At 36.9% G+C, this 16853-nt stretch overlaps 1 protein-coding gene across 1 annotated transcript in view; it reads left to right on the top strand.

The window, feature by feature from the left end:
- The first annotated feature begins 1780 nt into the window (after positions 1–1780).
- Positions 1781–16853, top strand: part of LOC127952011 (zinc finger protein 208) — a 97703-nt gene continuing 82630 nt past the window's right edge. The window contains exons 1-3 of the mRNA XM_052550223.1: positions 1781–2422; positions 3618–3719; positions 9306–9440. Coding sequence (XP_052406183.1) covers positions 1915–2422; positions 3618–3719; positions 9306–9440 — 745 coding nt within the window. The 5' untranslated portion in view covers positions 1781–1914. The remainder of the gene's footprint in view (positions 2423–3617; positions 3720–9305; positions 9441–16853) is intronic.

Here is a 16853-nt window from a genome sequence, read left to right as displayed (position 1 = left end):
TCCTGGCTGAGCAGTGTGTTCGCACATGTCTCTCAGTTGCTTAGCTTGTGTGTTCAAGAGTGTTATTTCTAATAATAATCTTAATTTATATAGCTCTTTTTTTAACATAGTTGTCTACAGTCCTGGCTGAGTGTTGTGTTGGCACATATGAATTAAGTCACCGTTATATTTGTTTCTTGAAGGAGGCTTAAAGAAAAACGCCATGACCAGCCAAATCACCCGTAAAGATGCCGAGAAGGCGGTCTCCAAGTGGCTCATTGGTGCTAGGGACCGGGGGGGTAATAGACAGGCCCGACAGTCAACCCCTCAACAAGGACTTCAGGCTTCAGGCTCGTTTGAGGTGGAAAGAAACTAATTCTGTTTGTGACAGTGAGGGAACACTGTGCAAAAGCATGTTGTCATAAATTTTACTTAAATAAAATGTAATTAATTCTATTACTGGTATCCTTGTTATTTTAGCTTGTTTAACCCAAGGTGTTCGGGTCTGTGAGACCCATTTTCAATGTTTGCTAAAAGAAAAAGTTACGCTATTTATTAACTGTGTCCTTCTCCTAACTGGGCCTGCTGTGTCTTGTCTGTGTGCGCGAATGTTTTTTTTTCTGCACCTGCTATTCACACACAAAGTAACAAAATTTTTACATTTCAAGCACTTTCACCTGTTCTAAATAAAGTTCTAAGAAATGAGCACCAATAATGATAAAAAATCTTGTTTCTATTTTTTTTATTTATAAATGAATTTCCATGTTTTCTCACACACAAAAAAAAACTATCATATGATCATAATTGTTATCTCACAGGGGTAAATGGCGAATAAGAACCATATTGGTAATATTGAGCTAAAGTAAACATCTGTTAACTATTTTTACATAAATTGTTGTGGCTGTATTGATTTAAAAGCCTAATAATGTGGTGGGTCCACCAGACTCGGGGATATTGGCTGTGTAACAAAAATATTAACATCTTACAATTGTTAAAGAACTGTATGGACTGACTGTAAAATAAGAATGAAAATTTGAATTTGTTCAAATTCCAATTCCCCAAAAATAATAATAATAATAATGGTTATTACCCATATGGGTATAATAGCAGGGACCCATAATCAGCCCACATGGGGCCCAGCTAGTGTGGGCCCCAGATGGGAGAAACCTGGGATGCCCAAGTAGGTTTTAGCTAGGGCCCATGTGAAGCCCACCTTCAGCCCATCTGGGCTTGCCCACATGGGGCCACCATGGAACCCCCGGACAAAATTAACTGGGCCCCATCTGGGCAGCCCAGATGGGGCCCACTCACCAGCCCATATCCATCCCTTATGGGCCCCACATGGGTGTGTTGACAGGGGAGTATTGGGTGGATCAAGATAAAGGGAAGCATTTATATAATATACAACTAGAAGTGGATATAGGAAGGACAGAGTGTAGGAGTAGAAGAAAAGAAAGTATAATTACACGGTTAAGAATAGGACACACTGGGCTCAATTCTTCATTGAAGATAATAGGGAAACATCCAACAGGGAAATGCCAATGTTGCAGTCATTTAGAAACTGTAGAGCATAATTTTATTTCAGAGCACAAAGTACTGTACTGTAAATCTGTTATAAGGTTTCTTAGAGACACAGAGTTAGCCAAGTAGGATTTATTTTTATTTTTATTTATTTTTTAAGATCCAATATCTCCTGATTCACACTCCAGCCCAGTCGGTGGCGGTAATGCACCGTTAAGTTGGTTTGCCAACCGCCATAAAAAAAAAGAAGAAAAAAAAGAAGAAGAAGTATTTTGAACCATTTGACTTGCCGTACATCCTCTTGTGCACGCTATTTCTGATTCGCAATAGTTGTAGTATGTTTGCGTAAAGGGAAACAGACATTCCGAGGGCAACGGAATCGACTGCTACAGCGGACTATCGGTGCTAAACTCAATGGATACCGGCAACTGTTTGGTGGATTCCGGCGACAAGTCGGTAGTCTTGTTTTTGGACGGGGTAGCACTCCATGACAAAGTGCCCCACAAAAGAAAATCCTATTCTGCAGAATACAAACTGCAGGCAGTAAAATATGCAGCCGAAAACGGTAATCGAGCAGCAGGAAGAAAGTTCGGAGTGAGTGAGAAACTTGTGAGGGACTGGCGTAAAATGGAGGTTACTCTAACTCTAATGAAGAAAACAAAGAAAGCTAATCGCGGGCTGAAAGCAAGATGGCCAGAGCTGGAGAAACGAGTGTACAGATGGGTTCTGGAGCAGCGCGCTGCCGGGAGACGCTTGTCAGCAGTGCAGTTACGGCTCCACGCTCTGATAGTGGCCAAGGAGATGAACATACAGGATTTTGCTGGAGGACCTTCGTGGTGTTCCCGCTTCATGCAACGCAACCGTCTCTCTATGGGAACACAAACAAAGTGGTGTCAGAAACGCCCTCTCGCGGCTGTAGACGGTAATGTCTTCTCTTGGTTCTAAATAAATGCGACTTGTTTATGTTTTTTTTCCTCGTAATGACGTGTTTTTGGACTGACGCATGTTCGTATGTTCGTGAGCGTCTATTAAATCTTGACAGCGACGTCTCATGATATTCACGAGTTGACTTTTTTTGTCTGCCTAAGCATGGCAAAACCTTTAACATTTAGTGGTCATTTGATGGATCATTCATCCATACGTAGGCTACTTATGATTTTTTTTGTGAAGTACTGAAACACTGAACAGTTGGTCATGTGCATTCAGAAGTTTAGAGACGGTCAAATTAAAGAATTAATTTCTGAACACCACTGATATGTGTTTTATTATTCGTGTGTGTATTTGATTTGAGCGCATGAACTGGACTTTTCTTTGGGAATGTCTGTGTGACGTCATAAGGCTGCGGCGTAAACCGGGCGAGAAGTTTCCCTCTCACTACACTTCCGGCTTCTAAACTGGTTGCAGTTCCACTCTGATTCCATATGAGGGCGCTCACAGGACGAGTGCAGAATGAATGGAGGTCAATGGTGGTATACCCCTCAAAATCTTTTTTTTTTCTCAGGATATAAATTTTTTCATTTTTAAGATGGCAATACTATACCATATGTATGCGGTATTTCTTAACACAAGAATAACACAACAAGTACGCAAATTAAATTTTATTATCCGTGTAAATTACACAGTACATGCATAACTATAGGCAGATAAAAGTGCCAGCAACCAAACAAAAAGTTGCTGCGTCGCAAAGAAAAACTTGGGCGAAAAAGTCGGCCTTAACCTTCCGATCCCGCTGATTCTGATTCGGATGCCATCAAGTGGTATCTCTGGTCGTAGTCAGTCCTTCACTGACCAATCAGCGTTCATTAGCAGAATGCTAGCATGTTATGGGCAACAACTCAACCTGTAAGAAATCGAAAGGACATAAGTACTCGTTCATTCAACTTTCGACCTTTAACCCATGTTGAACTTGCAAAACCTACAATCACCTAAACGGCAGTCGGGTGAAAGGACAAATTTAGCCGTCTAGCCCCATAGACTCCCATTCATTTTGCACCTATGGCGATCGCCCCCAGTGGAGCTCTGGTGGTACTGCAATGGTACGGTACAATAGGATTAATAGGGAGTGGGAAGCTGTTTTCCACAATCCAACAATCAGTTGAGTTTTCTCCTCTCTTTAGATACACGTGAGATGCAGATGTCGTTTATTAAAGAGGAGAGTGAAGACATCAGGATTGCAGATGTGTTCAACAACAAACATGAAGATACTGAGGAACAAACAGGTTTGTGTCTGAAGAATGTCCTCCATTAAAGCCACTAGGACACATATACTGTTACCGGGTGATTCTCCAAATAGGGTACTTTTCTGTCCTTGACAGATATAAAAAAACAAAAAAAAATCCACTTTTTTCACACTTAATACATGTGTAAGGGAACCTATATATATAAAAAAAAAATAATAAATTCTGTCTTTTTATATAAAATATGAGGTATTTTATATGTGTTTTTTACTATTTTGCCTCTGTCCCTAGGCCAGACTTTGGGTCTTCAACCTTATCTCACTTAATCTAATACTGGTATAATTTTAAATTAAAAAAGTATGCATAATAACCCAATTCATTCAAATCTAATAAATGAAAAGCAAGAATGGTCCCAGCAGAGGTTAATACATTGGAGATATATCAAGGTCAATTTGAGAAATACTGCCAATATGTTGATTGTATGTCATTTCTGAACCGCTCATAATTAATTCCCACGGAAACATTTCTGGATTTTTACAATGTCATCAGGTGATATTTGAGATTATTTAATGCTAACACTAACAGGCTAGTCAAACATGAGATATTAGAGGGAAATCTCCATGTAAGTGATAGAGACAGGTCGGCTTGGCAAGGACATTGTCTGTGCTTAAAAGTAAAGTAGTTTGCCTATAGTACTAAAAATATAGTGTAGACACACAAACTTTACATATAATGTCATAAAGAATGTTTTAAATTGAGATATTTTATTGTTTACAACTAAATCTGACATAGTTGTTCATTAAGATGGCACCCAAAACCTCAGCAGAGAAGTCCAGACTATTCAGGGAGAGACTAAAATCTGATCCAATTAAATATGCTGAGTTCCTAAGGAAAGACAGACAAAAGATATGAAAAGAAAAAACAGCAAGGACTTGAGTCTGTCAAAGAAATGTCAGTAAGCGACCAAAAAACACAAAACAAAACGCAGACGTAATTATGGTATAAAATGGTCCTCATTTTTAGATTAGATTCAACTTTATTGTCACTGCACCTGTAAGGTACAAGGAACGAAATGCATCTAACCAGAAGTGCAATAAGCAGTAAGTACAGAATATACAAGGTCTACAATATGATAACTATACAGATAAGTATTATGGACATAATTTACAGATTTTAAATACTATCAGCATGATATACAGATAGGTGAACTATGAACATATTATAAAGATGGATTATGTAAAAGTGTATGTACACTATAGGAAGAAACTATAAACATATGAACATCATTTACACTAGTGTAATGGACAGTAAAGTGCATACCTCTTCCCTGTAGGCAGTCTCATCATTGTCACTGATGAGGCCAATCACCGTGGTGTCATACACAATGAGGTCATGACTCATTTTTGCATTTCCATAATTTATAATTCTACTACAGGTTTTATATCTGAAATGTTATTTTCACCAGAACCCGCCTTTACCAGGTCATTTCCACAACCACAAATACTTTTTGGTAAAATATAAAAACATAAAAATAAAGTTAAGGTAATGATGGTGGTAGTGTTGATTATTTAGCAGTTGAGGGTGAAGTATATGTATATACGTTGAAAAATATCAGATTTGGGCTTACATGGGAAAATTGGATCTCATTCGACTCGACATTACCGACTGAATCTAAAGAGTTTTGTGATTTATGGCCAAACCATTCAGAATATAATTATAAGCAGAAATATGCATTTTTCATATCTCCTGACCACTAGGTGGCGCTGTGTCGAAACACTGCAGGTAGTCTCAGGTCATTCTCAGGTTATGCTCAGGTCATGCCACAATGCTTCAGTGACAGGACTGTGAAATAGCTAACAGGGGAAAAAGGCATGACTTAATTCTCATCCAGCTAGCCAATTCTGACGAAGCTACTGTCATAGCCTAGGCTTTTATTAGAACAGAAAACAGCTGTTGTAGTTTTTTTTTTTTTTAGCAAGGCAGCTCAAGAACGCTGGACACACAGGTACTCTGGCTCTTTTTGCCAAGCCAACGTCAAAGTTTGAAAGTCGAACTTTACCTTCTAGTTATTATTATTCTTTTTCTGAGACTAAAACTGAGACTAAAAACTCCTCCTAGAGCTTTAACTCTACAAACTTCAAACTCAGCCCAGCTCTTCAGACTAAACCCAAAAAATCCCACAGACTTTCATTGACAGGATGCTAAGCTAAGCTTCAAATCCCATTAAACTCAATCAAGCTTCGCTTCTATGAATTATTTCTAGTCAATTTTAACTCATTCAAACTCATCTAATCTATTTGTCTGTTTGTCAAGATTAGATTAGATATAATTGTAATATAGTGAAGTAAATGTAGGTGTCCCGTATATGACAGTTAAAGGGTTAAGCACTGTGCTGATCTGCTGAATTAAAAATCAGAGAAAAGTACAGAAATAAAAAGCAAAGCACAGAGAACATTTTAATCTGATGTGCCTTACACTCGTACTTTTGTCTCAACACTTTTTTAACCCTTGTGCATCAATTAAAAAAAGTTACACATAGGTTCATAGGGGACAAAAATGTCCATGTCCAAAAAGTGTCATAAAAATATTATAGATTAATATTTTTTTCCACTTTCACTGATGCCATTTTTTTAACCAGAATAAGCTCTAATCATAATAGCCAAACATTCATTAATTTTCAGAATTTTAACCCTTTAAATGCTGGTTTGTTTACACAATGCCACTGTTGTTTTTTTATGAAAAAAATAAAAAATTTAATTATTTTCAATTTACTGAATTCTAAGCAGATCATTTTTTCTTTGATTATTACAGCCTTGGATATGTCAATGATTAACAACAACATACATTTTTATGCATTCATATTTTTTATGCAGTATCAGATAACAAATAAAAGTACCTCTCAGGTCCATAAAGGACAAAAATGTCCATGTCAAAAAAGTGTCATAAAAATATTATAGATTAATATTTATCTCCACTTTCACTGACTTAGATTTTTTACTAGCGCCAGTTCTATTCCTAATTACCAAACATTCATTAATTTTCAGAATTTTAAACCTTTAAATGCTGGTTTCTCTACATAATGGCACTTTTGTTTTAAATAAAAATAATTATTATTATTATTAATTTCCATATAGTGAATGCTAAGCAGATTTTTTTTCTTTGACTATTACAGTCTTTGATGTGTTAATTATTAACAACAATATTAATTTGGATGCATTTATATTATTTTTGCAGTGTCAGCTTAAAAATAAAACTACCACTCAGGCCCATAAAGGACAAAAATGTCCTTTTCAAAAAAGTGTCATAAAAATATTATTGATTAATATTTTTTTCCACTTTCACTGACTTAGATTTTTTTCCAGCATCAGTTCTAATCATAATAACCAAACATTCATTAGTTTTCAGAAATTTAACACCTTAAACATTGGTTTCTTTACATAATGCCACTGTTGATTTTTATAAAAAATATAATAATAATAAAACATTTCCATATACTAAATGCTAAGCAGTTTTTTTTCCTTTAAATATTACATCCTTGGATATGTAAATGGTTAACTACGACATTCACTTTTATGCTTTCATATTTTTATGCAGTATCAGATTTAAAATAAAAACTACCACTCAGGTCCAAAAGGACAAAAACGTGGGTATGTAAGACACAGCTGTGTGTGTCTTAGTAAAAGCAAAGAGGGAGGACAGAAGTGCTCCATGCTTTATTTGCAGCAGCTTTGGGGGAAGCTCTGGCTTGTTCCTGCGAATTGTGCCAACTAGGGCCATCTTCCTCTTTAGAAGCTCCTCCCCCAGTCCATAGGAGGTGAAAAAATCGTCACCGGTCACAGTGTTCCCCTGGAGCCCCTCGGCCATTTCCAGAATGACCTTTTTTCCTTGGTTCACCTCCGCAGGACTTCCAGGAGACTTCCCCCTGTAAATTTGCAACTTCCATGCATAGGATGTGGTGACATCACAGGTGACCCAAATTTTTATGCCATACTTGGCAGGCTTGCTGAGCATGTACTGGGAAATCTGCATCGGCCTTTGAAATCGAACCTCAGGGTGGAGCTCAGGAGCTTGAATTTATGGTGGGACATGGTGGCTCGGAAAATGGAACGTCCGTTTTCCACATTCCACAGGCTTCTTGTTGATTCATATCGGGACTTGTACATGCCGGCCAGAATCAGCAGCCCGATGTATGCCTGAATGTCAGTGGAATCGAAATCAATCCAATCCATCACAAAACGCATCCCGTGTAAATTAGTGTTCTCCAGAAGAAGCTGAATGATTTCTTCGGTAATGAAGAGGTCGAAGCAGGACTGCAAAGTTGTGATGCGGGCAGTTGCATAGTGTGTGTGACCCGGGGTCATACCCTTGGCAGGATTGTAACGCAGCGTCTCAGTGTAAGTGGAAGACCAGAGAATCTGCCCATTTTTTGAATTCCACTGAAGATCTGCAGTCTCTTCTGTGTCCTCACTCTCAGTGCTGTCATCAGAGGAACAAGAGCTATCAGAGTCAGACTCTAATGCAAACTCCACTTCATCCTCTGAAGTCAATTCTTCATCCTCACTTGTACCCGGGTGCTCACTGTTGGTGGCCACAACTAGATCCAGAGCTTCCCTTGCTGTGAAACGTCTCTTCATCTTGCAAACTATGAAATGACAAGGCACTCAAGCCACTGATATTTATAGGTTTGGCTGTGAAAGCACCCGTCTCAACTAAAATCTACCAGACAAAACAATCGCCATTTTCTCAAGGTGAAAACAAAAACAAGGTTTTGAGGGGCTTCTGAACTACTACATCAAAATCAAGCTCACATTTTTTCTTTGAACAAAAACAATAACAAATGAAAAAGTGCAAACAAGTAATAAGAAATGTGTTTGAATGAAAAAAATCTTCAAAGCTCAGTAACTTTTTGACCTTATTCAGTTTCCACATGACAGGGTCTGTAACTCTGTATGACTAATTTACATGGGGTGGGATTTGTGATTTCCAGTACAATATATATATTTTTCATTCAAACTGTTCACACACACACAAACATAAAATTTTCAGTACACACAAACCACACTCTGACATCCATACCAACAGACCCACACAATTATAGCTTCATAATATATCTAATTGGCTCTATAATATGCATAATCCGAAAACAACAATAAAGCGATAATTTGCTTTATATGCCAAACCTGAAAAAATGGCACCATCTGGTAAAATATAGTAAAAATGTAAATTTTGAAGCCTTGCCAACAGAATGAAAGCCTGTTAACAAAGATTGCATCATTTTATAGTTGAATGTAGACGGGATTAAAAATTGCAGTTTTAATGGGTTTCAATGGGGACATTTTTGTCCAAAAGGTCCTGAGAGGAAGTATTTTGTGTACCTAGTAGAAAATAGATTTTTTAAAGGAAATGAAGGTGAAATATTAAAATTCCAATAAAAATACACACCTGTGGCAAATTTTATGCAGTTAGCATTAACACAGGCAAAGTTATCAAAAAAACAAAACTGAAAAAGCCAAAAATGTCCTCAAGGATGCACAAGGGTTAATATAGTGATATAATGATTCACAAAGAGACAACACTTGATTTCTTCTTGATTTCTTGTTGATTATGGTAAATCTGCTGCTTCCACAGAAATTCAGCTGGAATATTCCCATCCGTTTACAAGTGAAGACGAGCATCAAAGCTTCATTGATATATGTGTAGAGGAGATGGGAGATCCAGAACCCTGCAGAATCAAACACACTGAACACACTGAAGAACTAACAGGTTGGTCTTTATTCTTTATGATATTTTATTAACAAGGTTTGGGAGGAGCGCGTCAGATACTTAGCCTAATTAGCACAGGTGGAGCACACTAGGGTATAAACACAGCTGACTTACCTCTATCCATTAAAGCTTTATCAGCATCCACCCCATCTCCTCCACTTAGAGTTCATATTACACAGTATTTTGTTTGGAAATTTTTTTGATTCTCACCGCTATTTTGATTGGAAAAAAAGGCACTGCAATAAATGTAACTAAATCAAATAATTAGGGAAACTTCCTGTGAATTGAGTTATTTTATTTTATTATTATTTTTTTTTTTTTTTAAATCGTTAGACAATTGTTGTTGAACAAACACATTTTAACTTTCTTCCTACACAAACATGGAATTTGTGCCTATGATGTTTATAAAATCATAATTTGTAGATCAATATACCTCATTCATGGAAAGTTTCAGGGACGTACTGTATAAAGAAATAAAGAAACAATCAAGTTAAAATAAGTCTAGCTCTCTCTGTTCTGAAAAAAATACTACCCTCTATCACTTTTACTCTGTTCATTTTCTTACTGCTTGTATTTAAAAAACGAAAAGAAAAACCCTCTACAAAACACTAGCTTTCTATGGTCTTTTTACTATTCTGTCTACTTGTTTTCTGTGTATGTGTGTTTAAATATATATATATATATATATATATATATATATATATATATATATATATATATATACATACAGTTCAGACCAAAGGTTTGGAAACATTACTATTTTTAATGTTTTTGAAAGAAGTTTCTTCTGCTCATCAAGCCTGCATTTATTTGATCAAAAATACAGAAAAAAATGTAATATTGTGATATATTATTACAATTTAAAATAATTGTTTTTAAATGTATTATACTTTAAATGTACTTTAAATATGATGATTCATTATCAAAGTTGGAAACAGTTCTGCTGCTTAATATTTCTTCAGAACATGTGACACCTTTTTAGGATACTTTGATGAATAAAAAAGAAAAAAGAAAAAAAAGAAGCTATGTTTTTAAAATATAAATATTTTGTAATAACAATATACACTACTAGTCAGTAATATGGGGTCAGTAATTTTTTTTCTTTCTTTTTTTAATAAAATCAATACTTTTATTCAGCAAGGATGTGTTAAATTGATAAAGTGATAGTAAAGAAAATATCACTTTGGGAAGTCGTGGCCTAATGGTTAGAGGGTTGGACTCCCAATTGAAGGGTTGTGAGTTCTAGTCTCGGGCCGGCAGGAATTGTGGGTGGGGGGAGTGCATGTACAGTTCTCTCTCCACCTTCAATACCACGACTTAGGTGTCCTTGAGCAAGGCACCGAACCCCCAACTGTTAAATGATGAACACTGCTCCGGGTGTGTGCTCACAGTGTGTGTGTGTGTGTGTGTGTGTGTTCACTGCTCTGTGTGTGTGCACTTCGGATGGGTTAAATGCAGAGCACAAATTCTGAGTATGGGTCACCATACTTGGCTGAATGTCACGTCACTTTCACTTTCATATATTATTAGAATTTTTATTTTGAATAAATGCAGTTCTTTTTAACCTTTTATTTCTATTATTAGAGGTGGGCATAGATTAATTTTTTTTATCTAGATTAATCTCACTGTGATCTTGAAATTAATCTAGATTAAAATGGCTCATTCGAATTCTGCCGAAGGCATTCAGAATATGTGTGTTACCCAAATAAAATTGACAAACAGTAAGTCTTTGAGAAGGGGTTTATCAAGCTAGATGGTGCATTAGAAATGTACATCTCCTGTTTCCAAAATGCATCACAAACTGCTTTAGAAAGCTGTAAACTAATTCCACATTACACAAGGTGCAAACAACCTTAAGCCTGTTTCACACATACTCCGTCTGCAGTGCGTATGCGTTGCATATTTTTTTAGGCACCCATGTTAACGGATTCCAGTTGCGTTCCAGGAGCGTTGCGTCTGCAGCAGTGCAGTGATCGTTTACGTATAGAGTAGCGATCTGCAAACGCGTCCTGTGTGAAAGCACATCGAGTCCATGCTGCACCACATATGTAACACACACGGACTGCAGACGCACTGCAGACGGAGTAAGTGTGAAACAGGTGTGAGCAGAGCCGTAGCTGTGTGTGAAACAGGTGTGAGCAGGGCCGTAGCTGGGGTCAGCAGGGACCCCGTGAAGGTCGTACCAGTGAGCCCTGTTTGAAATTGTTTCATTTGTACGTTCGTTTATTTTTATTTATTTGTGCTATTTACACATTGTTTAATTTTTTTTCAAGTTTGTAGGTGTCAAGATACAGAAAAACAATAATTAAATGTAAAATAGCACTGGATAGTCTTCAATGTAAAGATGAAATGTATAATCAAGCCTACATTTATTCAGACACCTTCAACATTTCTCACATTATTAGTTTTGCTATATATTTCAAAAATTATATCTGGTGTCTGAATAATTTTTGGTTTGACTGTTAACACTACAAAGTAGTCAAGAGCAGTGAGTGATTTTCATTTTCTTGGATTAACATTACAGCAGCCAGTAGCTAAATTAGGCGCGGTCACTTTAAGAGACGATGAACGCATCCAATATAATACACATCACATTTTTCCTCAACTGTTTACTTTCACTTAAGAAATAACTGAGTTTTTTCGAGCATAATTTCCAAGGTGGATATTTTGACATATTTCGTATGTATTTGTCGGCACTAGAGCAAAAATATGAAATTCGATGTTCAAGTGTTTTGATCAAAAAACTTGAAAACGCTTATTTTTAGCTTCTCGAGACGCCTTTCTCTGCGTGAGCCCTGAACACCAGAACACCGTGGTGTTGAATTGGGCTCTTTCACATCTTTTTGTTTGTTCAAACTGTGATTTGCATTTGTTCGTTCGGGTGCAGGAGGGACTTCGAGATGAACTTCGCAGAAGAGAGCTCGGTTCAGTGTCGCTGTCCGTGATACGCGGCTTTCTCTCTCTCTCTCTCCGCACCTAACAGCACGCGCACATTTCAAGTGTTTCAGTGAAAGCGAACGGTTTTCCACAATCTAACAATCAGTTCTGTTTTCTCCTCTCTTTAGATACACGTGACATGTCGTTTATTAAAGAGGAGAGTGAAGACATTAGGATTGTAGAAGCGTTCAACATCAAACATGAAGATACCGAGGAACATGAAGATACTGAGGAACAAACAGGTTTGTGTCTTTTGATATTTCTGAAGAATGTCCATTAAAGCCAATAAGACACGTATACTGTTACTACCAAGCTGGCATTTCAACGTTGAAACAACGTCAGGTACCATTAGTGTTGGGTATCGATCGGGTTTTATGCGATACCGGTGCCATTTCGATACTTTTAAAACCACAAAAAAGGGGTTTGAGCCAGTTATTTATATCTTTTGCTTTAGTATGTCAGTAGGAAGTATTAGTTTACATTTCCAAACATTCATCAAAACCTATCACAAAAGGTCAAAGCATCTCTAGCAGAAGTGACAGTGCAATGTAGCAGATGAACCATTTCTTACCAATGTTTCAAGAATAAACTGGATCCTCGATGACTCTACAAGGGGAAAGAAGAAAGAGTTTACTGAAAAGTTCTTCACTTTTATACCATTTCTTTAAACCAGTGGTTGTGAAACCTTTTACCACTTCAGAAATTTGTTATTAAATATTAAGTTCCACCATAATGACCAACATTACATTTCAGCAGCGTAGTAGGCCAAACTATTCAGCTACAGCTCTACAGGTAAAAAATGAGGAAGTTTTGTTCTAATAAAAACCTTTACTCAAAGATTAAATTAAAATGTATTAACATTAATTTTGAGCCTGACACTTTGAGAACCACCGCTTTAAACAAGTGTAATTTATTTTTTAATTCATTTTCATTTATTCATCTGTGATAAAGCAATGCAAAATACACACACGGGTATTTATTTATCTTCTGCAGGTTACATGTCCTTTATGCTACCCATTTGTAAACTCTGGTTATACTTTACTATTTTCAAAAGATAATAAAGATAGCGATTTTCTTACCTTATTTTGTCAGTATGTTTGCAGGACCTCGCAGAACACACCTGACCCTTCTTGTGTTCACAGCTTTTGTTCTCCTTTGACATGTCACGACTCAAATTCACTAAAAATAAAAAAAATGAACAGGCAAATATGAAATAATTCTGGATTCACTCACAGAAAGACGACAATAAACGGTCATATTTTAAAAAGGCGCGAAATGATTCATTGTCCAGTTTCCTGAATGACAGCCAGATTAACCAATCATGATCGAAGTAATAAAACAAAACTACAAATGGGAATCGTTTCAGTGTGATAAAGCAGCCAAATGTATTTAGTTTTATTGTTAATGATGATAATATTTAACATATACCTTTAGATTTTATAATAGGTGTCATGATTCAAATATTGTTAAATGCTATTAAAATAATAATATTTCAGTATTAATCGAGTCGATTAATGCGTATACGCGTTATGAGTAATTTTCTCCTGATAACCCCTAATAGAACTTAAGTTACACTTTCAGTTTTAATCATACAGATAAGAGCAATACATCAATCGAATCTTTTTTTTGGATACAGACATAATAACAACAAAACTTTGTGCACTTATAAAATAGAGATAACACACAAGGTGTTCTGTCTGCTCTGATCTTCATTTACAAACACGTCATTAAAATGAACTGTAACTCCGTGAATACTCAACGAAGAGACATGAGAGAGATATCTATAGAAAGCTTGACATGTCTACTTTAAAACTGAACAAGTGCCGCAGAAAACAAATATTCTGTGATAAAGTAATCCATATGAAAACAACGCGATGTATGTTTTTAACGTCTCCCTTCATTATCTTCTAATGTGACCACGCCCCGCACTTTATTTATTTATATGTTCTAGTTTTCACATAACGTGTAAACATTTTACTAGTTAGACTTTTTCCAAACTATACTTCCTGACTAAATGTATAATCAAGTGAAATATTATGAAGTTTCAATAACAATATACAATACTATACCATTCAAAAGCTTGATGTAAATAATATAAATGTAACAAATAGATAACTGTAACAAATGTAAAAACTATGCTTTTCTTTCAATTTATCCACCCTAAAAAAACTCTTTTCTCTTTCAACATTAATAATGATAATAATAATAATAATAATAACAACAATAAATGTTTTTGTAGAAAATCAGAATATTAAAATGATTTCTGAAGGATTGTGTGACTGGAGTAATGATGCAAAGAATTCAGTTTGAAAGTCAGCTTTGATTGTTCCTAATAAACTGTTTAACTGCTCCCCCAAGTGCATATTAAATTATGTTGTGGGATAATTAAATATATTCTAAATAAACTACAAACATAAAATTATATAGATTTATTTTGTCCTCACATTCTTTCTTGTAACTCCTCCCTCACAGTGACGCAGCTCATTATGCGGCTCATTATGCGGCTCATTATGCAGCTCATTATGCAGGCCTTTCTCTTCTCAGGTGTAAATCACAATGATATTCATGATAGCTGACGCCTACTCACATATGACTTTTACCAACAAAAATTGTCTTAGAAAATTTTAATCAATATATTGTTTTCTGTGAGTGAGTAAACAAGATGAATTTCAATTTTTTTTTCCCAGAAATACAATCATGTACATACATGCATTTCACATATTATTATAGCCCAGTTTGTGCTGATTACAGTGATATTAGACTTTACCCATTTAGATATTTATAAGAAACTGAAAAAAGCACAAATATCAGGGCATGACAAAACTTCTCCAGGCCCCAAAAATACCCTTAGACTCCAGAGGGTTAATAATATTTTCAACGTTGAAACCACATCTGACTTTACTTCAACTGTATTTCAACGTTGAAGGTCGGTCATGTTCTGGTTGGGTATACGATTATTATAGGGTAAAATGTCCTTTCTAATGATGTACAGTCAACCGTTCCTTAACCCCTTCAGCTCTTAGCGTATAAAAGTGACATTATAGCTAAGGCCGGTGACACACTGGATGCGTGGCGTAAGCGTCTCTGCTGTGGTGTAAGCGTCTGTTTTTAATTCGGCTCCCAATGAGACGCAGAAAACGCATGCATGCTAGAAATAGAACCGACGCCTATTTCTCACGCGACACGCAAGAGTGTTGGAAAGTGTTTCCAGGCAAAATAGCATAGGAAAATGTTTATAAGTCATTTTGTACATGCATATTAATGACATTTTGATGTTTGAAAGTCTATAGGTTGACATAAATTCAGATATAAATGTAATTTAATAAATAATTATCTATTTTCAAAAATTGGACCTGTCAAACATAATCTATTTTGCCGTCAATACTGTTGACGGTGTCTTTTTATCTACAGCCTTCCACAACTCTCTCCCCATATGTGAACAAGGGTGATCCAAATCATGTGACTTGACACTTTTGAGTGTGTAACCACAGATGATGGCAGGTTAATTAAAGAGGTGGAGAAATACCGACCACTGTACGATCCTACATGTGGTCCAATCGAAGTTTGAGGGTGCAGGGAGTATAAAGTCTATAACCAGCTAATGTTTGTCACCAGCACACACTTCACTGCTGTCTCCTGCTTGCCCTTGCCTTTTATAAACCCCTTCAATACATAACTAAATACCTAATTGACCTACAAATCCTTTTATATATATATTTTAGCGTCCAGTTGTTAATTTAGTCACGATTACATTGTCTTCTGAACAGAAAAAGGGTGTTAGTTGAAGGATATTTGTGGTTAATGGAGGTGCCACGCAGAACATCAGTTTGGTGGAGGAAGCACACAGTAATCACCCCGAACTGTGTTGATAGTGTTAGTAGTATTGATGAGAGGATATTTTCTCCCCATAGATGATGATGATGATGATGATGATAGCAGAAGAAGCTGGAAGGAGCAGAGAGATGCTCTTGTGAAACACAACCAAAAGCTTCCTCCCAGTGTCTCTGACGGTGGGACAGTCCAGGAATGGAAATACGAGGTTGAAATGTCATTTCTTCTGCCTCATTTGAGTCCAAGAAGGTCAGTATCTACTTGAATCTCCTGGTTTTGGTTCTAGAGGTACTTAATACCTTCTAAAGATAGGTGTTACTGAATTATCACAAGGACCACTGTTACTCTGTTTCAGCTCAAGATGTGAACTGGGTCCAGGAGAACCTCTGGAAGACACACAGGACTCCACTGATCTGAGCTCAGTAGAGGAGCGCACCGCTACCCCTCCAGCCCAAACCCCGTCCACACCCCTCTCCCCAGCCCGTCCTGTGGAGCGCACCGCTACCCCTCCAGCCCAGACCCCGTCCACACCCCTCTCCCCAGCCCGTCCTGTGGAGCGCACCGCTACCCCTCCAGCCCAGACCCCGTCCACACCCCTCTCCCCGGCCCACACCCCCACTCAAACCAGACCTGCCCCTGACAGCA

Source organism: Carassius gibelio, chromosome B3, assembly GCF_023724105.1.
Source record: "Carassius gibelio isolate Cgi1373 ecotype wild population from Czech Republic chromosome B3, carGib1.2-hapl.c, whole genome shotgun sequence".
NCBI classification, from domain to species: Eukaryota; Metazoa; Chordata; class Actinopteri; order Cypriniformes; family Cyprinidae; genus Carassius; species Carassius gibelio.
Note: the sequence above shows the minus strand (reverse complement) of the source record. Positions and strands in the feature narration are given on the sequence as shown.